Source organism: Porites lutea, chromosome 3, assembly GCF_958299795.1.
Source record: "Porites lutea chromosome 3, jaPorLute2.1, whole genome shotgun sequence".
Classification (NCBI taxonomy): Eukaryota; Metazoa; Cnidaria; class Anthozoa; order Scleractinia; family Poritidae; genus Porites; species Porites lutea.
The window spans coordinates 2,550,244-2,573,197 of record NC_133203.1 but is presented as its reverse complement, the minus strand read 5'-3'; the positions used below and the strand labels follow the sequence as shown (position 1 = coordinate 2,573,197).

At 39.6% G+C, this 22,954-nt stretch overlaps 2 protein-coding genes across 2 annotated transcripts; one reads left to right on the top strand and one right to left on the bottom strand.

The window, feature by feature from the left end:
* Positions 1–116: 116 nt before the first annotated feature.
* Positions 117–10,918, bottom strand: LOC140930189 (DNA helicase MCM9-like). Its single transcript, XM_073379850.1, has 8 exons — positions 10,424–10,918; positions 9,329–9,514; positions 8,402–8,595; positions 6,488–6,788; positions 5,773–5,985; positions 4,560–4,779; positions 3,115–3,258; positions 117–1,418 (listed from the first exon to the last, which is right to left on the bottom strand). Exons 1-8 carry the CDS (start codon positions 10,812–10,814, stop codon positions 356–358), a joined length of 2,712 nt encoding a protein of 903 aa, XP_073235951.1. The 5' UTR covers positions 10,815–10,918; the 3' UTR covers positions 117–355.
* An 86-nt stretch (positions 10,919–11,004) lies between these two features.
* LOC140929265 (aladin-like) lies at positions 11,005–22,796 on the top strand. Its single transcript, XM_073379069.1, has 17 exons — positions 11,005–11,177; positions 11,298–11,437; positions 11,887–11,942; positions 12,506–12,597; positions 12,759–12,805; positions 13,230–13,296; positions 13,965–13,996; positions 14,519–14,578; positions 16,068–16,151; positions 16,578–16,698; positions 17,509–17,630; positions 19,348–19,408; positions 20,119–20,206; positions 20,960–21,130; positions 21,606–21,681; positions 21,791–21,875; positions 22,360–22,796. The coding sequence occupies exons 1-17, from the start codon at positions 11,049–11,051 to the stop codon at positions 22,471–22,473; spliced, it is 1,545 nt and encodes a 514-aa protein (XP_073235170.1). The 5' UTR covers positions 11,005–11,048; the 3' UTR covers positions 22,474–22,796.
* Positions 22,797–22,954: the final 158 nt, after the last annotated feature.

The following is a 22,954-nucleotide window of genomic DNA, read 5'->3' as shown; positions in this document are numbered from 1 at the left end:
CTGATGATTTCTCTTTTGATTGGTTGTTCCGCGTGGGAAATTTGCTTCTACCAATCAGAAGCACTACCTACATCTGGGTAGTGACGCGTCATCAGTATGGATTTTTTACGCTCGTTTCTCAGACGTCATTTCGCCGGGGAAATCAGTAGGGCGTCGCGAAATAATGGCTGTTTTTTCAGGCTAGTGCGGCAAAGTTATTTCTAGCCAGCAAAGCAGGACCCTCTACTGAGGAGAGGACTGTATTGGTATACCGCCCCTTTCCCACCCCCCATAACACATCCTGTTTATATTACACAATTGCTTCCAGTCCCCTATTGACGGTTATCTGGATCTCGTAGAAAAAATAAGGACACAATCACGATCCTTTCCTCCTTCTAAACAAGGTATTCGGGTTCAAATCTCCTTCCGTTTCCTTAAAGGACAGGAGATCTGTAGGCCATTCATCCTCTAGGTCATCTTCATCAAGTTCTTCTGTCACAAAAATATTGCTGCTGACCACTGACGGCGCCTGGCAGTCGTTGTCGTGGGTATTAACGACAGAGGGGGTGGCTGGTTTCTTTGAAAACATTTCAATGATCCTTTTGCTTTTTTCCAGCGCCATTAACGCAGTAGCGTTATGATCAATCGTCTTCGTCGAGTCATTTTCGTTTGCATTAGTTATTGTTCTTAAACTTGTCGAGAGTCTTGGACGTTTTGAAGAAGCATCATCGTTGACAATCTTATTTCTTTCATCGCCCAAATTGTTGGCGCTGATCGGTTCATCCTGACCACATGTCTTACGCTTACGTTCAGATACGTGCCACGCAGTATTTGGAGTCTCCTCCACGAGATCGTTGGTTCCGATTTCAGACGAGGAAATTGGGAAAACACCTGTTAACTGCTCATTGGAGTCTACTTCATCGATGGGGTTATTTAAAATAGACATTTCATTCTCGCTGAACACTTTGTCACTTTCCTCAGCTGCTGAGTTTAGTGCTTTGTTTTCCTCTCCTCTTACTTCCTCATTTGCAGGCAGAGATTCATTTGGAGAAAGAAGATTATTTTCCGCGTCGCCGCTGTTTTCAGCACCACCACCTTTATGGTTTTCAATCGATGTTGCCGTGTCAATACTTCTTACCATGTCGTCCAGGTTCAACCGTTTTAGGACGAGTTTAGCCTGGCGCGAGTACTCCTCCTGAGGATCATCCGGGAACCTCGTATGCAAAGCGTTCATACTTCCTAATAAGGCGCTGTTCTGCATGGAGCATTCTACGCACGTCACAGCGACGATAGCATCCTGAACGGTGACGAATTCACGAAACATCAAGCGCGCATGCGCCTGAGCTAACCTTATAAGGCTTTCCAGTAATCTGATGGTGGTCCGTGCTGCATTGCGCAAGTCCGCTTGCCGCTGACAGTGGTAATAGCGGCTCAGAATTCTGCCGAAAAAGGAATACCCGTTTAATCTAAAGCTAAGGTAAAACGGGCGAGAAAAACGTACAATTTGTTTCGAAACATCGTTGCAAAACGAGTTTAAAACTTAAGCGATGTTAAGCGTTTTACCGTCCAAGTTCAAAGCCCTCATGCAACAAATCAGGTTGCTGCAAGTTGCGTCAATACTGACTACTGATTGGATAATATTTCGTGGGAGTCACGCCATACATGGGTATTACGTCACTTGCTGCAAAACAAGTTTGCCTTGGGCCGGTAAAACATGTACAGATTTTGCTGCAAAAGTAGAACTACTCTCTGCTTTCTGCAACAACTTTTCGCAACCTGCATCAACCTGAATTGTTGAAAAACAGGTTTGAACGTGGGTGGTAAAACGCGCTTTTCAACACGTCTTGCAGCAATGTTGCAAAACAAGTTACAAGTCTTTTGTTGCCCGTTTTGTTTCATATCAAAATTAATGGAGTTTGCGTCATTCAAATCCGGAGTAAAATCTGCAAATGACTTAAAATTTCAGGATGAAGTAGAAAACTGATTTTTCTCCGCTGTATAAAAGAGAGTCAGTGACAAGAAACGGTCTCCGTCGAAAAGGTCCGTTTTCTTAAAAATTTTTGTTTAATACTAGAGGGCGTGTTTGTCGCCCGTTTTTCTATGGAAACTTTAAACTTGAATGCACACATTACAAATAATTATTAAACAGCTCTCCGAGTCCGCAAATTAATTGAAATTTCGAGAAACGGGCCCTCAGTTGGTGTTTAGACCGGGCTACGACACCGCGACCTCTCAATCAGTTGGGCATGTTCTAAAAACGGGAACACCAGAACACCTCGGAACACCCTCGGAACACCCCGAAAATCTGGCGGTAGGAATAAACGAAAAGAAATGTTGAATCTTCGTTCTATTTGTTTTATTCATTTGACATATTTCTACAGGTGTTCCGGGTTTTAGTACAGCTGACTTGTCACGCATGTCGCCTTGATAAGAGTATTTGGTTTACGGTGATCTCGTCACCAAGAAGTTGACTCGCCACCAACAAACAACTCTGAAATAATTGACACAATTTATACTAATTACCTTGGATTATTTACCCAGGATTTTTACTTTTTCCTCAAGTTTATTCGAAATTTGAAGTTGAATCTGTCGATCCTAATTGACGATTTTCTCAGATCCTTGCATCGAACTTCTCATGCTCTTAATATTCTAAATACTGATAACAAGTTCGGTAAACGTGGCAGAAAAGTTTGAAAACACCAGTCATTTCTTTGAAAATATGATAAAGTAATGGTTAAGAGAAAATTCATGTTCATGCAAGTTCTTTTTGTCTGTTTTGTACACTAATGGGATTTTTTAAAAAATAACGCTAAGTTCTATTCTTGGTGGCGAGATGGTTTGGTGGCGAGGCGACCTGCTTCAGTTCATACACGATTTTCACCAAACGCAAATGACGTTTCGCCAACGTCCTGTTCGCTAACGTATTTAGTCGCTTCGCTCACTTGTTAGGTGAGTTCCCCAACTGCTTTCGCCTTATCAGTGGCTGAAGGAACGACGTATATACATGTGTATCGCACTGTTTCGTATCAAGGCTGAGAGAACGAGGTATATCTACATGCGCAGCGCTTGTTTCCCTTCTTAGTGAGCGGAACGACATAAGATGTTAGCGAAACGTCATTTGATTTGATAACTAACCTGTTGCTTTCTAGTGTGAGTTGAGGTTTAAATGTCTTGATATAACAGAAGTAAGCCTGCATTTTCTCCATGCTCCATAGCGGGTCTGTTGAAGAACCAGTTGTACGAAGACCTTTCCCTTCCAGAATAAACGATGATACGATTCTATAAAAAAAGATAAAACAGACTTAATACAGTACAGAGCGTATTAGTGGTGGCTGACGAGAATCGACAAACAGGTGGCCTCTGCTGAGAAGAGGCCCGACACATCTCATTTTTGGACGATAATTTATTGCATGCAATTTTCTAAGTTACGTATAAGTGTGGTTCCATGTTGTCACTAAAAGTTCTTGTTAGACTCTGAGCGGCGTGGTACGAGATTTTCTCTATACTCAGTAGTGCTTGCGGGTGAACCAGCGTCATTTTGGCGGGAAAACGCGACAGCCGTCGTCATTTGTCGTCATTCTACTACGAGTTTTAGCGGAATGTCGTAGTGGCGAAAACAAGTTATCAAATGTTGAAAGCTTTATCATTTTGTGAATGGGAGAGTAAACAAAGGTTTATAGTTTGCTCTCTCGCTAAGGCTCCTAAGTAATTAGGGCACTTTAAGCAACAGTAAAACGGGCAACAAAAAAGTACAACTTGTTCTGCAAAATTTCTACAAAACGAGTTGAATAGCGATGTTGCGCGCGTTTTACCACCCACGTTTGAAATCTGCCTTTCAACAAATAAGGTTGCAAGGTTTTTTTACGCAGGTGGTAAAACGCGCACCTTCGCTATTCAACTCGATTTGGGGCAAAGTCGCAAAACAAGTAGACTCCCACGCAGGCGTTTTTAGAGGATGAAAGACGAGCTCCCCTAAAAACGCCTGCGTGGAAGGCTACAAAACAAGTTGCACGTTTTTGTGTTGCCCGTTTTACCAGTCCAAAGTACAGGTCACTGCTTCATTGATAAATAACCAAACCACATCTAATAGAGCATTTTATTAAGAGATTACGGCTAAGAGACACTTTTAATGCTATTCATTTATCTGTATCATGGTGACCTTTACTCAGACTTGTGGAAAAGTGACCTGTATTTTAGACCCACCGAAGGTCGTTGTCCTGTGTTCACGTCTTCCATAAAACGTGAATCTAGGAAGTTTCACTTCCCAGTCGTGCAACGACGGCAGAGAAATGTACAAAAAAACGTGCAGCACGTGTAAAGTTGTTGTTTTGTTAAAGTCTGGTTTTCATATGTCGGGAAAATCCCAGAAGATCGGGGATTTTGCTGTTTCCCGACTGTCCCAGATTTTGCCGACTAAATGAAAACTCGAAATCGTAGGGAAGAATACCCTAGGGAGCTGATTAATCGAGGGACGGCTATTATATTCGAGGAAATACGGTAAATAAACCGATTGCTTTTTTTGCCGTTCTCGTTGCCGTCGCCGTCGTCCTTGCTTAAGCTCCCTGCTATTACATATGTACCTGTCCCACTCCTCGTTTCTAGCGTCATGTAAAACCAGCAGCAAATCAAATCTGCTAAGTAGTGGACTGGCGACTGCAATGTTAACACTAAGACACTCTGCCGGGTCATATGGTCCTTTAGGGTTTGTAGCTGCTAGGATTGTTGTCCTTGTGTTTAGTTTGCAAACCATTCCAGCCTTGGCCACACTAATGGTCTGCTGCTCCATAGCTTCGTGAATACCTGAAGATGTATTGCATGTCATTCAAGCCTGTTTTTCATTAGCTGCAGAAGCAAAAAGCGCGCACAAGAAAAAGAACGCCGATGCATGCGCAAGATGGGGTCCATGCTCTTTTAAGATCTTCAAATTCCATAAATTTCCATGACCTTTTCAATTTGTTCATGACTTTACGTTTACAGGTTAAGTTAACTTGATGGAGGGGCTCCTGTTTTTGTTTAAAGCGCCTGTGGGGCGGAGAATCTAACCCCGCTTTAGGGACACACGCTTAACTAGTACAGATACATTATTATGGACAGTTTGCTTTGTCCCTGGGGAAAGAATGCACTGACATTTTCTCTACATTCAACCTGCTTAATAAGGACACTTTCTATGGCCCCCTCAGAGTCCGTATTTACGGGGTTTGACTGTACAAGAAAGAGCACACCGACGCATGTGCAAGGCAGGGTCCATGCTCCTTTGAGCTCTTCAAATTCCATGGCCTTTTTTCATAAACTTTTCAAATTTTTCAGGACTTTAGGTTTAGCTGTTGCTAAAGTCATGAGTTGTAAACTCAAAAGAGTTTACAGGCTATGTTAATTTGATGGATGGGTACCCTGTTTGTTTAACCTGGTCGGGGGGGGGGGGAGAGGAGTAAAGTAATGGGAGGAGACCTAAATAGAAGACAAAGGCAGAGCTAGGGGGAGGGTGTAGGAAGTACACCCCCTCCCCTGAGATGACCTGTGGCTTTCTAATACAACTAGTATTCTGCAAAATATGCAGATATGCATGATATGTATTCTCAGCAGTTCACATTATGTTATTGCCTAGTCAAAAGCCTTCTTTGTATTAAGCAAATTTTGCTTTTAAGTTTGTTTACATCACCAGTCAGTTACGCCATTTCTTAGTGGTGCACCCTTTCCTAAGAAAAATCCTGGATCCGCCCCTGGAAGAGGAGGATTTATGACGGAGGTGAAAGGGATGCTTAACTAAACATCATCCACAGAATGATCTCTTACATGTTCTGTCATGTTCTTGGATGCTGTTGAACTCATCAATACAACACAGTCCACCATCTGCTAGTACAAGGGCCCCTGCTTCCAGCTGCCACTCTCCCGAGTCCCTCACAGCTGCCACAGTCAGCCCAGCACTTGTTGACCCGATCCCAGTAGTTAGGACTGAACGAGGTGTGATCTTTGCAGCATATTTTAAGAACTGAGATTTTCCTGTTCCTAACAGCAATTTGAAGAATGAAACAGTTGTGATCCTAGAGTATGAGTAATAGATAAGTGGCACACATAGTGGCACCTTAGTTGAACCTTTAACTCTGTTTGTAAGAAAGTAACCCCTTAGAATTACCTAAACTTGGTGTAGGTGCCACCATGGAAAAGCCAGGTGTGGTCCACTGGGCAGGAAGAATCACCCCACTAATTTTTACAGTTGTTAGTCTAAATTCTCATGTCTTACCTGACTACCTCTGGGTCCTTTAGGATAAGCTAATGCCTTAAATCAGACAGTTTAAGTCAGACTGGAAAGGTGCCTTTCAAACTAACTGCAAAATGCTTTTTTTGCGATCAAAATATATCCTATTAATCTTCATAACGCTCCGTGATAAGCTGAAAATTATCCTCCCTGACTATTACTAACTATGCCCAGATTTCCCTGACTTTTCTCTGTCTCTGAGAACATCATCTTTCCAACTTTTCCTGACTGTAGAAGCCCAGTGAGACTCACCTGGATCTCCCACCAGCAGTAAATGTGACTCTCCTCTGACGCGCATCCCAGATGGGTCAACTCGCTGCACTCCACCAATAAGAACCAAGGCTACTGCTAATTTAACAGCATACAGTCCATACACTTGAGGGCAAAAACTGGAGAGGATGTGGTTTCTAGCTTGAAGGGGTGCATCTGTGTATTTTTGCCAAAAATCAGCAAACTCACGCTTCAGCTCTTCAGTAACTACAATTCCAGCTCTCTGCTCATTATTAACAGATAGGTGATTTGCTTTGAGTACAACCTCAAGGTCACAGCGACTCTGAACAGTTAAAGACAAAGCTGCATTAATCTTCTGTAGGTGAATCCTTGCTGATGTCATCATGTACATTTTTGCTTATTAGCATATGAGTTAACCCACAGAAAGCGTCGCTGTATACATTAATATTATTACATTCAAAAGTTGAAAGAGTTGGTTTGATTGAAGCAATTTGTACAATCTTCAGCTCCTTGCCAGTAATACCAAAGCAAATAGAGCCATTGCCTGCGTGCAGACGTCTCCTATTTCCTTTGTTGCACGCGTGCAACAAAGGAAATAGGAGACGTCTGCACGCAGGCAAATAGAGCCATTGAAAACTGCGAAATTCCCTGATGGGTAAAAATGCTACAGAGCCCAAACATTCGTTGTAAGTTTGGATTTTTTAAAGTTAATTCTCTGAAACTATTTGGTTTATTGGGCAAAAATTTTCACACACACAATAACTGAAATTGTTATGCTTTTTCGATATTCAGAGAGTTATTATAATATCTTGATCAGAGAATGAAAGGCATTATCATGCTAATGAGGCAAAAAATGTAAACGAAGACTCCCTTATAATTCAAGAGTTTGAGTATGGAGGGGGCCCTTTGCAGTTTGCCATCACATGACATCCTGAATGTAATAATGATGGGATACAACTTAAAAAAACACCAGAGATAGAGAGAGCATTACAAAATAAGCCATAAAGCCAACTTTGAAGTTATTTTTACAAAGGACAAAGATTTTGTTGGTGTTGAAAAAAATAATGTCTCCAAAATTTTAACGGCGAGTCAGCAGGACGAGTCACTAAGGTCAGTGGGCCGGAGAGTTCTGATTTCTGATTCTTGTGCTGAGCTTGCACAAGAATACTTACTACACAAGTAAAATTAGGTACAGTTTTACTAGAAATGTTTATCTCAACACTTTGTGAGGCTGTAAAAGGCCAGCAGTATGAATATAATTTGAAGTCATGGACACAAAAGATTTTGTTGGTATTGAAATGTCTGCAAAATTTTGAGGGCATGTCTACAGGGTGTGCCACTAAGGACAGAAGGCCAGTGTTTTCCGATCCTTGTGCTGCGCTTGTACAGGAATACTTTCTTTGCAGGTATAGTTTGATACAGTTTTAGAAGGAAAGTACGAATGCATTCATGGGGATTAGGGAGAGGTAAAATGAAACCCTTCAATGACAGGGTGAGGTAGCCAGTGCCACAGACAGAAATAAACTTTGGGTTAAGTTCATCTGAGACATGATGCCAAAATCTTTGTTCTGCCCCCCCACCTGTGTACCAGGATTTGAGTACGTGCCATGATTGGACTGATAAAAATGCCATTGTTGTCTTGACAATTAGGTTGAAGGGAAACTTAAAATGCATTTTTGGTAATTGGCAGCCCAGAACAAGGATATCAGTGCTGCCTCACAGAAAATACTAACCAAGGTTAGATTTTGTCTGTGATGCAGTCTAGGGTGACAAAAAATATTTTTTCTGGAATATCAAAATCCTTTTGCGTGACCAGTCAAATAAGATCTGACTGCATCTTTTGTTTCTAACAATCTTGTTAGTAAATTTTAGCTCTGCTATGTTCATTGTTTGAGCAAATAGTTTTTACATGTATACAATCCTGACTACACTTACATCAACAAATACTGGTTTCCACCTTCTCATTACCACCCCACATATGGTTACATCATCTCCAGCCTTGCAAGAATCCACTAAATCATCTTCAAGTACAACCCACATGGCACGTGGGATGGTGCCAACTGCAAGCTTCTGGACCTGCTCTTGTATTTTGATCTCTTGGTAATCTCTACAACTTTTTGGCTCTGATGCTTTGATTCACAGTGAACAAAAGTTACAATCATGTAAACAATAAACAATACATGAGTGGTTCCACCTCTGTAAAAATGATTGATTGTTCTTTGATGATGTCCAATGCAAACAGAATGCTTATGTTGGGAGGCAATGGACTCATACCCATTCACTCTTGAAGAGAGTTCAACCCTCCAAGTTAAAGTTTTTGCTCGGTAGCCATTTGGCAACCAACTCTTTTCGTTTAGGGAGATTTTTTTACAAATCAAGTCGCCAGCTGCAAAATTTTAGGCGCCATGGTGACCAAAATGGTCGCAACTTGGACGGCTGGAGTTGAGAAAAACAGAGACAAATGTACACAGGATTCCTACATGACATGATTCATTTGCACAAAGTGGAGCAAAGTTTCTTGACTAAAGAAACAAGGCTTGAGCCCAGACCTACAGGTCTGATGTTCAAAGTGTTAACTGCTCAGTCACCATGCAAGCCTCCACATGAAATGGGGCAGGGTTAAAGGAGAAGACATGCACCTCTTTTGAGAAATAATATTCTACGGTGGAAACTCGATAAAATGAGCCTCTATAAATAATGAAGTCCCTGGTATAACAAACAAATCTTCTTTACCCTAGTGATAGTAAAATATATGACAGAGAACCTTGATAAAAAGAAACCTCATTATAGTGAACAAATTTTGCCAATCCCTTGGCCCTTTGTTATATCAAGGTTATACTTTATTGTCTTCCGAGAACCTACCACCATCTGACAGGCAGTTGAACTTGTTTGAGTTGCATTCTTTAGATGAGGGGCATTTGGTTGGTTTGGGAATGGAGTAAAACTGTTCAAAGTCAGCTTTAACTCCAAAGACATGTTTGCAGCGGCAACAGATGTATTCTCTCTCATATTCTAGAAGCTTCACTGTTGATACTCTGATCACAGTTCCTAAACAATAGCCAGAAGACATATTACCAGTAATAAACTATAGTTATCATACATCATTTTTAATTATTATTACTTGGAATTTTATGATAAGGACTTAGTGAAGACCTTAGGAAAAACTGCTTCTGTGTTTCGGCACAGATAAATTTATCCATAACCACATAATACTTCTGGTAGACTGCCCAGGGATTTCCATGGAAATCTAATGGCTTGGCTATGTGCACTACATCTGAGGAATCATCAAGACTGTGTTCTTGCAGTGCCCAGTGGCCCCTGGCACCTACATGTCATTTCTACTCCTTGGTGTCTTGAAGATGTTACACTGTAGCTTTTTCATAAACACCAGATGCTGTACACCCTGTATTTCACAGGTTCAGAGCTCTGGGTTCCCACCAAAATTATTTTGTTAGAGCACAACTGTGATTATGGTTGACTTTTGTATTACCAAATGGAAACAATGTTCCTCTATATTTCCTAACCCTAAAAAAATGTCATCTGCAGGGTTGTCAAAAGTAGCCGGCTGCCGGCGAAAATTGTCGCCTACTTCGCCATCTACATGGTTAATATTGGTCGGCCACTCTGCTTAGCATTTCTTTACAGATGGTGGTTTCAAATAACATATCGCTGGACTGGCCGCTTACTTTGACAACTCAGCCGTCTACTTCAAAACTTTCTGACAACCCTGCATCTGTCCAAGGGGTATTATCCAATCTAAGGTTTTGATATAAGCTATTGTTGATAAGTAATTGTTAGGAATGAAAGTTTTGTCATAACCGTGTGAGGTTTAACTTAACGTCTTCCCCTATCCCTACCCCTCTAGTTTTGGTAACCCCCACCTCCTCCCCCCCACCCTTGCCGCTGGGGACTTGACCCTGTCTAGACTTTTTGTTACCTGATAACCGTGTCACTCACCTGAAACAGCAAGAAAACGGCCAATATCGGAAGATTTTGGAATAGTGTCTCTGCGCAGCTCTGGACAGATGGGTAGATTGGATAACCTCACATGCAAGTTTGACTTGAACGACATTGAAACTTGTGTTGCATTTTCTTGCATGATTGTCACGGCTGCCTGAGCTAAGGCTGCATCAAACAATGGCAGCATCTTGTTCGGTTCTGCAAGTATCTTCTGGCTGACTTCTATGTTGGAATCAAAGAGTTCTAGTGCATTAACAACGACGCAGTATTGGTCTGACGGGTCGTCAGCGTGAAGAACCTTGGAGATATCATCACGATGGTGTTCTTCAAGAAAGGCTTGAAAAACTGCAAGATGGTGGTCTTCCTCTTGGCAATTAGTTTGAGACATCTTTAAATTGCTCTTATGACAAAGATTATCGCGATCAGGGACTAATTTTGTGCCTTTCTTTGGAAATTTCTGCTGTAAAATATTACAAGTTCCCCGCCATGATCGAAAAGTGCGCCTTCAATTGTTGTATCCAGTCTCCTTTGTTTATAAGGCGGTAACGCCTGGCAGAAAATACCTCCCGCCATTTCCGCCATCTTTGAAAGAAGGAACGTATCGACGACAAAAGAGCTCTGAATGTCGTGCTTGTCTGTCTTTCCGCCTCCACCTTCAGATGGAGAAATAACGTTGTGTGAATTTAATGCAAGGCTAATTTCTGAGAGTTCTGAAACTGCAGATGTGTCAAAATATGTTCCAGCAACTCAGGTGATGAGTGGTCAGACTTTTACAGTATCTAGCTGTCTGTTACATGCCTTTAGTTTGCGCGTTGGCTTCCTGTACGAACCATTTCATTGTATTTCTTTTTAACATTTTAATCCGTAACAGGGCCTTAGTTACCCCACAATCAATATAAACACAACAAATGGTAAAAATGGTGGGAAAAGTCTTTCGAAATCAACTGATCAAGAATGGTGCCCATTTGTACAAAAGGACGAAAGTGTTTATAAAAAGCTGATCAACACGTGGTGAGTGATGTAAGATAATTTATGTACAGACTCAACCAATTTCCACAGCAGCTGGTCAATTAGCCTGGCAATTCCTCAGAGATTGTGATGGGAAACAGTGTCATCACTGGTCATTGTTAGATGTGATGTGACCTCGATTGAAATTAACTAATTTTCTGAAGACTGGCCAGGGGTAAGATTTTGGTAAAACTCTCCACCCTAGGGGGTGGGGGGGGGGGTGGAGGACTGCTGCTGTGATGGGTATGGAATGGAAAAAATAACTTAATTCCATCAGCTTATTTATCATAATCAGCTAGTCTACGTAGGAAAAAATCTAACCTGAAATCAGTGTTGACTTACAACAGAAAAATAGTGTATTCCATCGACATAGCCGTAATAGAGAGAACCTAAAATATCAAGAGACTTTATTTTTGTTAATCATGCATGTTCTTGATTCCTACGACTTACAGGCATTCTAAAGGTTTCTCAGAAATGCTTCTGGAGGTCAAGAAAAACAAAGATGAAGGTAAGCTAAGAACCAGCAAATTACCTGGCTTTTTCAGCCATATTTATTTCCCTGGGTGGTGAGACCTGTTCATCTAGCAGCTCCCATCTGGTGAGGACTCCGAGATATGCATGGTTGCCACCTGTGATGATTAGTCGGTTAATAATTTCCCTTGCTTAAATGGCTGCCTTCGCGTGTTTCTCCAGGCTTTTACTGTAGCCAGCTGCGACTCAGGGCTGTCACTTAGATTTCACGTTGCCGAGTATATGCAATTAGTAGGTGGGAACTGAACAGCTAGGAATTCTTTTGGTCTGGACCTTCTCCTTTGTTTCCTATATGTATAAAGGTAGGGAGGGTTTATGGCAGTTATGCACATGGTAGCTGGGGGAAATCCCCTCCCTGCCGGCAAATCCATGCAACACATGGCTGTGAGCGTCAATTTCAAGTATCTGTCATACTGACTTGATCATTCCAAGAAAAATGTTGGTGATGGTTGAGTGGGATCTGTAGATAGGGTGGTAGAAACATTTGAAATTGAAACAAGTCCCTTAATACTGCTATCTTATTCCAATGTTTTCTCAAAGTTCCATCATGGTTGTGGTATTTAAGTGGAGGCACAGATGCTGTTCTTACATGGTTTTCTTCACTTTATGGAAGAATATTTCCCCATTTAAATGTAAGTGGTGCCATTCATTTCAATTTCCAGTTGTTTTGATCTATTATCATGCCAGAAGTTTTGTTTATGTCATTTAGTTTTGTTTTCAATTCTGTGCAGAATTAATGAAATATTTAATTAACTGCAATTATTTCATTAGTTTTGTCTTTTTTTGTTTTCAGATGTCAAGAGAAGAAATGATTAGTGCCTTCTCTCTGGTGTCATCTTGGTAATTATGACAAAATAAATTAGTTTCTTGGTTTTGCAGAATGTGTAACCACCAGCATGCAGATTGGTGAAAAGTAAAAGATCAATGCCTTAAACTTTGTCAGCTCTTAGGCAAAGTATCTAAGGAGTAACATGCTACACCAAGAAAACTCACAAACAGGCAAAAGAAAAAAAAGGGGCATGCCAGTACCTTAATGTCCACATGGTTTATATAAATTACATCATTACATCATACCAGTAATTACGATTTTAACAGCGGGTCTAAAATACATGTCACATAGGTCAGCTGATAGAGAAACAGTAATAAAAGTGTCTTTTGCCCTTAATCATGTACTCTAACGGGCAAAATGTTACCCGTTCTTAACACCCACCTTATTTTTAATAATCCAAATGTCCCTATGTTGTGTGTATCGTTTACTTTGTAGGGAAAATTCACCCATAAGGGCTTTTGCTTGGCATCCTCATGTGGCCAAATTTGTCATAGCCTGGCAGGTAATATTATTAGGGTCTTGTGTAGTTCATAATTATCGTAACTGTAACAAAATTCTTAAATTTGATCGGCAATCAACTGTACGTCCTGATGTCAGCACTAATAGGACAGTACGTGCCATTGCATGTGTGCGTAAAAATGGCTTATCTTCACTGCTAGCAAAAAAACTCTCACAATTTGTTGGGTTTTAATTAGAAAAAAGCCTGAAGTATAACAAATTTTGTTATAGTTATGATTAATTTATCATTGGTAAGAAAACTTTGTGTTGTCCAGTTTGGTCTCTAATCATACTCGTGATTAAACAAATCGAACTCCCGCTACATGGTCGTCCTATTTTGTTAATCACTTGTATGATTACAGACCAAATTGGACTCCACTCATTCCTATTACCATTATTACTCAGAGATGTTCTGTGATAATGGTTAGAGGGATAGGTGTTGATCAATTTTTTTTTTTTTGGTGTCAATCAAATTTTGATCAAGTGAGCTGGAACTTGTTTTCAAGCCCTGATAATGTCTTTATTATTAGTAGGAAGTAGATTAAGTAGACGATTTTAAATCATTCGTTTATGATTAAATCAGCCTTGTTACAGTGGTGTTGCACTGTCAGTATTCAAAGAGTACTGGTAATTGCAATTGGATTGCAGTCGTAACATAATTTTTTTTTTCAGGATGATTCAGTCCAGGTGCATACATTATCCAGGTATGGAGTAAATTATAATAATTATGATCTTTTCTTGTTATTAACATACCTAGTAATTTTTAACCATTACCAGCGTAACTGTGTGAGATGTACTTTGACTGGGTTATTTTGTTTAAAATTAATAATCCAATTAAAAATTCTTTTGCCCAAAATTTAATTCTGTTAAAGGAGCAGGGTGCAAAGAAACTGTGTTTTACAACTTGCAAGCTGTAGTGAGTTCATTTAAAGTAGCCCCCCCCAAAATTTTGTTGAGCATTATTGATTACTGACTTACGTCTGTAACTGGAATTCCCTAAAAAATTTCACTTGCCTATCAGGGAAGTTAAAAACAGAGTTCAATAGGCCAACAGCAAAATCCCCTGGCTTTGTGCTATCAGACTCGACTTTCTTTGTACGCTGAAGAGGTTCATAGAATGTACCACTTCTTATGCGCAGTCAGACTTGCAACAGGGCTTGAAACTTGAAATTCCGCCATTTCTGACAAGCAGCTATGTAATGTGATATCCTTGATTACCTCAACAGTGATTTAATTCCTTTACTGAAGCATAAACAACAAAAAGCAGTCAGTTGCGTTGCATGGAGGTAAGCATTGAATGTTCATTCCCACTTCTTAAAACTGGGATTGTAAAAGTTTGCCTTTGACTATTAGATTCTTTTAGTTATTGGATTCTAGCTTTTGCAGTTGTTATCACCATCCAGTTAGCCCTGGCCAGACCAATACTCAGGGTCTTAAAGTAATTGCGGAGAGTGTGCTACCTTTGTTGTGACATCTACAAATAGTTCGGTCGTTCTAGATTTCTTAGATAAGGACGAAAAATCATAGACTCAGCTCCTTTCACTGTTCTGATTCTTGTGGGACGTAGAAGAACCCACACTGTTGTTTGTAAAGAGTAGGGGGCATAGACCCCAGTGGTGTGTTACAACCACTCATGGGCTGGGTGGTTAAAATTATGGGCGGGGGGGGGGGGTTGATATCAATATTACTATTGCAACAGAAGTCCTGTTTCATCCCCTTTCACTGTGTTGAGTACTGTGGCATATTACAATAAAGAAATTATCTATTACAAAGACCCTACATTATAAAATTATTAACTTACAGTATGCCGTCAAACCTCTCGTAAGCAACCACCCAAATGCAAAGACTTTTTGGTTGGATACACACTGTACGAGAGGTGGTTACTGATGAGAATCAAACCACAGGAGTCTCTTTCAAGAAGAGGTCCTGAGACATCCATGGTTTTGGACAGTTGATGGCTTATGGGAGCTGGTCACTTACAAGAGATTGTCTTTTAAATTTGTATTTTATTGATGTTTATCACAAATTTTTGAAGGAATTTGAACACGTTAACTCTATTACATCAACTATGCCGATAGCAATACTCAAGAGGGTCAAGAAAGGAACAGAAAAAAATTATTTCACAATTCACAGACTAACACTAGTTACTTTAGACAATTTAAGCAAATGTAATATTATTAAGGTATCAACGAAAACAGAAATATTATAAAATGTGACATGTCAGAAGGATGGTTAAATGGCCATTTCTTAGATTTCAGGAAGCACAATACACTTATGTAATCTGGCTGTAGCCTGAGAAAAAAGCCGACATTTGGCAACGCTACCACTGGTTTCCCCGCCAAATGACGTCTGAGAAACGAGCTCCGAAATTCCATACTGTAACGTGTCATTACCCAGATCTGGGTAGTGCTTCTGATTGGTCGTGCCGCGTGGGAAATTTGATTCAACCAATCAGAAGAACTGCCCAGATCTGGGTAGTGACACATCATCATGGAATTTCTGTGTGTGTTTGTCAGACTTCATTAATTTTGATGGGGAAACCAGTAGTACTTAGCATCACCAAATGTCCGCTGTTTTCTCAGGCTAATCTGGCTGTCAGGTTTATTATTTTGTACATATTTCTTTCACTTAGCGTCATGAAAGGGGAAGAAGGAAAGGAGAAGAGGTTGACAACATGGAGGTTCAACTGTAGTGCATTAATTATTTTAATAATTATTAATAAATAATATATTAAAATTAAATGAAAGTTAAAAAATTATTCTCTTGTAATTGCAGACCATTATCAGGGTCAGTGTTAGTGGTTGGATGTGATAATGGTCTTTTTGTTTGGACTGTCGACCCTTCATCACCAGTTGTCAGGTTAGTACTTGTACATCAGCTTGTTTGATGTTTATCATAATAATTATACAGTAAGGGCCAGTTGTTTGAACAGAGTTTAGCCAGTGTTTAAGAAAACTGTATTCTAAGACATTCTTGGTTTGCTGAATTCTTTGTAAACACCATTTGTCATGAAAAGTTTCATGAAAGCATAGAGTGTAGACTAGAAAAGCATTTTTCTTCTTATAATAACTCACTAAGGAAGAGATCTGGAGGTCTGTGGGTAGATGTCTGATAGTCTGGTGAGGCCATGTGCTGAAGATGAGTATGGGAAACAAACTAGTATTGTCTCAGGTGTAACCCACTGAGCTTATAAATTGCATCTAGCCAAGTGAATTAAAATATCAACCAACTAGTCATAAATTTTAATTTCTCTTATTCTGTATTTGATTTGTTTTCCTTGTGCAGACTGGGCAGTAGTTCTGTTCGTCATCTAACCTATCCAGGCCACACACCAGTAACGACTGTTTCTTGGAGTCCTAGTGGACAGCTACTAGTGTCTGGGTCTCCAGCGGACAGTAACTTAATGGTAGGTGTCTTGAAAAATTATCAAGAGGATTACAAAAATAATGTACATTATTACCTCCACTATAATTAGTTTTTTTTAATAAAAGCAACTTGATCTGATGGTAGGTTTTCCTATGCAATCATTATTTTGTGTAGCACAATTTTTAGATTTCCTGTGCAAATTATGCAGCAGCTGCCGGATGGTTGCAAAGTTTAAAAACACTGTTAACTCATCCTTATGGCAAGATGAGGGAGAGAGAAAAACATCTGAAGAAATGAAAAATTGAAGAGTGTGTTTGTCTAATATTTTGGTTTGCCACACAACCTTCAACTGAGGAACTGAGGCTAAAAAATGAAAATGAATACAAATAAATGTACAAGATAAACATTTACATAATTATGTGAGAGTTGTATGCAAACCAAACTCAGGCAAATACACTTTACCATTTCTTTATTTTTTTTTTCTCTCCAACTCTTCTTTCCATAAGGATCATTTCACAGTTTTTTAACTTGGCATTCAAGATTTTACTGATCCAGGTCTACCTAAGATCTGGCTACAGTCCTCACTGCTTTGTTGCCGTGGTTTTGCCTTTATTGGTGCTTGATGGTTACCCTGTGTTAGATGTAAATGATCTTGTTGCAGGGTGTTCCTGTGTAAACATATTAAAATTGCTGCTGCAATAATTGCAGCAGTAATTTCATTATTAAATTGGTTGTGTTGTGGAAGTCACAAGGTTATTATGTGTTTCCCCTTCATTGTATTTCATCCATGATAAACTTTTATTACTTGATATTTACATAACAGTACTTGTTATTTGTTTCTGACGTACAGGTATGGGACATCTCCTTGGAGTCTGCTACACCTTTATACAGAGCAGGGGGTGGAGTCACATTAACTGCTTGGTCACCGGATGAGAGGAATCTGTTTGCTGCAACACCTTCCAGCTTGTTCAGGTGGGACAATTTTCATATTGTGAAATATAACTATATATATTATAAGGAAGTTGTGGACTCTTAAGCCTTCGAACAAGCTCTCTCAACTCAAGAGTAAAGAGTGGGGTTGGGAGGGGAAGGTCCTCGCTCACGGGAAATGGACTCTCCTTACTATTACAACATGTGTGATAGCGATACCTACCTACCTTAGCTTTGGAATAGACGGCATAGTAACTCCATATTTTCATACATGTAAACTCTCCCTGGTCATCCAGGGGTCAATTTAATAAAACTTTCACAAGTGTAATTTATGGGTCTGCCTTTTGTTTTCAGACTCCAAAACAATGGCTGCCTCTTGTAAATTACACTTGTAAAAGTTTTATTAAATTGACCCCAGTAGTCTTCCAGAAACTACACAAATCTCTCTGTCTCCCTTACGCTGGTCACCAAATCTTCGAGATAAAATTGAATTCCTCATGTAAAACTTTGTTTATAATGTCTTGTGCCACACCCATGTTCTAGGGACTGTGTCAATCTGTGATTATGTAGTGGTGAATGGTTAATTAGTGTGTGTGTGTGTGTGTGTGTGGGGGGGGGGGGGGGGGGTGCGTGGGGGATAAAATTTTAGTTTTGAGCTCTAGAGGAATAATAATGGTTACGTAATGATAATGATTATGATCTAGCTAGTAATAGTTGACACTACAGCTGCCCCCGTTCTGTATATTGTCGGTCAATAGTATAATATACCGATTCACAATGAAGATTTTCGCACATATTCCATACAATAGGTGAGATAAATACAGGTAACGCAAGGTTCCATGCATATTTTCAGCTTGATTTACACACAGCTTTGATCAAAACATTCTCAGTTTCGAGAATAGTTTATTCTTAACCATAATAAGAAGTTGAATATTTCGCTATTTCTCTTTCACTTTTTACATCCAGTTCATTTTATTTGCCGGAGAGTAAGCCTTAGAAATTAAAAGGATGTTTGATCAATTCACCCTTGCGTATTCTAGTCTTATTTGAAACTTTATAATGGAAGGACACCTATGAGCAGGGAATAAGTCAGCACAGAATTTGATTGTCGGCGAATTTCTGTAATCGTCCATCGTTCTGCTAGTGATAAGCTAGCCGTTGTTCACTCGTCTTGCTTGTTTGAGGCTGAGTCTTACTCCAGTCAAAGAGAGAGCCAAAAAGAGTGTCTGACAAGGTTTCCAATATAAATCAAAGATTTGTGAACTCGTGTCTGGCAAACTCTCCAAGTATATATATATACACAGTTGAATGCACCTTATAACCTCATCTGCGCTTAACGAGTGTCTTTTGGTCCATAACTTTCAAAACAACTGCTCCACAGAATGTCACTGCATTATGCAAAAGAGTATCGAAGTATGACTGCACTTGTATAAATGTCACAAAATCTACCTGAGCGGTCCCTGCGGGATTTTCTACCTTTACGTCATCCTAACCCATGGCCCCTGTTTAAGCAAATCGAGATTTTTTCTATATTGACTGTATGACTGTATATTTCAACTGTAAGTACTTTCCTTAATATACGCGCGAGTTACTAGAGTACTTCCTCGGGATTTCGCCTTCTGGACAAAATCCCTGCAGGGGCAATGATATTGATAAAACTTATATAGCACTGATATTGATATTTGCTATTTATGTCAGTGCTTAATACTGACATATAGATGATCCAAGCTTAAAAAAAGTTTTATAATTTAATTCACAGGGTTTGGGAGACTCAGACATGGACCTGTGATAAATGGTCAAACTTGGCTGGGACTTGCCAGGTATTAAACTCTTATTAATTTCAGAGCAAGGAAGATCAGGTGATTTATAGGTTAAAATAACCACAATAGGTTAACTTCCAAGTTGTTAAATTAACAAATAATATGCCAGCTGTGAGTTCTATGACCTGTCTCATAGGAGCCGGTTCACCCTTCAAGCCCCAATATACACATTCAAATTCTCCAAACTGGTCTCTGTTCATCTCCATAAAGAATAAGTTGAGAGAATTTGATAAAAGATCAAAGCATTTTCCCTCAGGTGATTATTGGATTAATTCTCACAACCTAATCTCTTGATCATGTATTGAGATTATCAGGAGAAAATTGATGTTTGTCACTCTAGGAACTTAAAGGGATAAAGGGAAAACAGCTCTTGCTGTACCATGGCACAAGCAGCTTTGGTGTCCTGAGGATGGTAATAAAAATCAAAAATCATAAAACTGGTCTTTGAGGCCTTATCTCTTTCACAATACAGTAAAAACACAAAGGCTCGCTAGGTGACTTTACCTTTAGTCGAGGAACCTGAAAAAGATTTGGGATTTTAAGGGAGGGTGGAAAGCAGGTGGATTTGGAAAATTGTGCATACCTCTGAAAAATCTTGGCTGTTGTTACTATAAACTGCCTTATGAGGGAAAGAGGGAAAAGTGTGATACAGTACCCTGCTGAAGCAGCTGTTGTGTCCTTACTCCTCATGATGGTACATTTTACTGCAGGCAGCATGTTGGAGTCCTAATGGAAAGGTTCTTGTGTTTTCTGTGGCTAATGATGCAGCACTTTATTCCCTTCAATTTCAAGATGTTGGTAGGTTCATACTTTTATATATATATATTTTTACTCGATGTACCCGCAGATCTTTGTATGGTGTTGTTATGTGAGAGAAAAATGCTCACCCCTGCTTCAAAAACCTCTCTTAAGTTAGATTGTGGGTTATTCGACTAAGTAGGGTTATTGGCTTGGGGTCAAGGTGGCTTAATATTGGCCAAGTTCTTATTTTTTGCTTATTCATGGACCTCAAGACAAAATCGAGGTCAATAAAAATGCTGAAAAGGAACAAGGCCAATATCCAGCCATCTTTAATGAACAAGCTTGGTCAATGAAGCATTAATTTATTATCAATTCCAAAAAGAGAACTTTTTCTTGAGGGACTAACTCAGGAAAGATAGGTCCATCTTGCCTGCTTGGGTAGCCCAGTCGCGAAGAGAATCTGAAAACAGGATTCGCTTTATCTTGCCATATGATAGGAGAAAGTATTGAAGAGATGCCCGAAATAAAACCTCAAGGGTAATCTGATAGACTGGTAGAGTCTCTTTCAATTTGCCTTGTAAATGTGGGAAGTGGGAATTTCATAGTGCATCAGGAGTAGTAGTTATTGCACTTACCCAAGGCTTCTGTAACCAACACTTGGGCTTGAATTTAGGCACCAGTAAATTGAAAAATATCCAGAATATCTTTACTGACTCACATCTGACAAGCTGGGAAGTTGCAACGTAGTGAAAATGTAACAACTTAGTCTGGCTGACTGAAAAGCATTTTGACATAATGTTATGATTTCAGGTGACAAGGAAAACACTTCTTCAATGGCAAAGGGTGCAAGATTAGCTGTGAGATGCACTGATTTGACACCTCACTCCTGGGAAAGAGATGATGAGTCTGTGACAACTGGAGGGTGTGTTCGCTCCATGGCTTGGGATCCTTTAGGTGAAAGACTGGCAGTTATTTTTCAAGGTAATGAAGATGCTAACTTAGATGTGGAGTGTGTAAAGTCATACAGGGTTTTGAAATCTCAAAAACAGTCTTTCAAGTCTCAAAAGGTCTGGAAGAAGATTAGTCTGGAAAATGGTAAAACGTCACTGCTAAAGTGATTTTTTCCCCAGTAGTCAAATCTTTCACAGCTATATTTAAAACATTAAAGATGGAGGGAAAGGGGGAATTTGGGTGTGAAAAGTGGGAGGGGCGTGCAAGGGGGGGGGGGGGGAAATTGGCCCCATTTCCCTTCCCCTTTTAATGCTGGCCACATAGGCCTGGTTCCTGTCCTTGTAGGTCTTTAACATTTGGAAAGTTGAACTCAAGTCAAGTGAAACCCAAGGACCCCCTGCCACTCTCTGCATGTAGTCCTACCACTGCCTGAAATATTGCAGTTTCCAATAAACTTAGCTGCACTTTGTAAAACTTTTTTTTTGATACTACATGATTTCCACAGGTGAAGACAAACCAGCTCAAGAACTTGTTGCCCTATTTAAAACAAGACTGGAACCAACATTTGAAATCATGCCCAGGTAATAAAATTATTATAATGGCATTTCTAAGCACACTTTTCAGCTCTTGCACTTTGCTTGGTAAGTGCACATAATCATATTATTGCTTTTTTTTCTTTCAAACCTGCAGTGGCTTTGTAAGGGGACCTCCAAATACAATTCCACAGCTGGTCACTTTCCAGCAAGACTTCAAAAAAGGAGCACTTCTTACTATTGTAAGTATGGCTTATCAACTTGGATAAAATAATAATGGTTATAATAAAAGTATTAAAAGCATTTGCAGTCATGATGTGAATTTCATTAATTCTTTGAGTTGTAAATACCTGAGTTCACTGAGAACTTTACAATTCCTTCGGTTTTGATTTCAGTTATAATAGGCCATTATATATTACATGTTGATGCTATTATTCTACAAATACCAGAATTCATTCACATTTATTATTCAAATTTATCAATCATACTAAGGTTTAAACTACACTAAAGGTTTATGGTAGGCTCAATTACCAGCCGCTGCTTGGGAAAATGAGCCCTCACTGATCAAAGACCGGACCCTGGAGATGGCGGAAATTGAGCCTAGGGTGATGGTAGTTTTAATAAAACGATTTCATCATACATTTTTTCCCGGTTGTAACCTATTAAAGTGGAATAGCTTATGATTTTTAAAGTGTTGAAGAGAAACATTGTTTATTTCTTTTTCAGTGTTGGTCAAATGGCAGCATATCTTTCATTCCTCTACTATTTTCTCCATCCGCACTGATTTCCTCTCATAATCAGTTTGAAAATGGAACATTAACAAGTCCTGTGGTATTATAATCAATTCTTTATGTCAAAAAAAAAAGTCTCTGAAAACTTGTACATGGGCAGAAACATGTCGTTAACAAACCTTAAAAAATATTAATATTGCAATACAAAAATTAAATAAATCTGCTAAAAACAGAAATAACGATATTTTTATTTTATTTCTCTGTTCAACCCGTTGCTTAAGCCAAGTGAACAATAAGATAGTGAATAAATTTTATCACATTTTGATTTTATCAGTCATCCCAATACAGCATGCAAAGAAAGTAGTGTCCGATAGCCCGGGGCTAGTGGATTTTGCTATCAGGCTAGTTAATTCTGTTATTAACTTGCCCGACGGGCAAACTTGTGACGTTTTTTGAGGAATTCAGATTACAGAAGAACTGTGAAATTAATCTGCTCATCAAAACGTTTTTGGGGCTAGTTGAAATGATATGTTAGCTTCAGCTTGCCCGAATGGCAAACTGTAAAAATGACTTTCTTTGCACCTCGCCAA

Excerpts from the sequence above, each read along its gene's own strand:
- LOC140930189 (XM_073379850.1), bottom strand. The coding sequence starts at position 10,814 with ATGTCTCAAACTAATTGCCAAGAGGAAGACCACCATCTTGCAGTTTTT. Across the intron at positions 6,789-8,401 it reads GGAAACCAGTATTTGTTGAT|AGTCGCTGTGACCTTGAGGT; the intron begins GTAAGTGTAGTC and ends TTAACTGTTCAG. Across the intron at positions 3,259-4,559 it reads AGAAACGAGGAGTGGGACAG|AATCGTATCATCGTTTATTC; the intron begins GTACATATGTAA and ends CTTTTTTTATAG.
- LOC140929265 (XM_073379069.1), top strand. The coding sequence starts at position 11,049 with ATGTCGTGCTTGTCTGTCTTTCCGCCTCCACCTTCAGATGGAGAAATA. Across the intron at positions 12,806-13,229 it reads TTCTCTCTGGTGTCATCTTG|GGAAAATTCACCCATAAGGG; the intron begins GTAATTATGACA and ends TTTACTTTGTAG. Across the intron at positions 16,152-16,577 it reads CCTTCATCACCAGTTGTCAG|ACTGGGCAGTAGTTCTGTTC; the intron begins GTTAGTACTTGT and ends TTCCTTGTGCAG.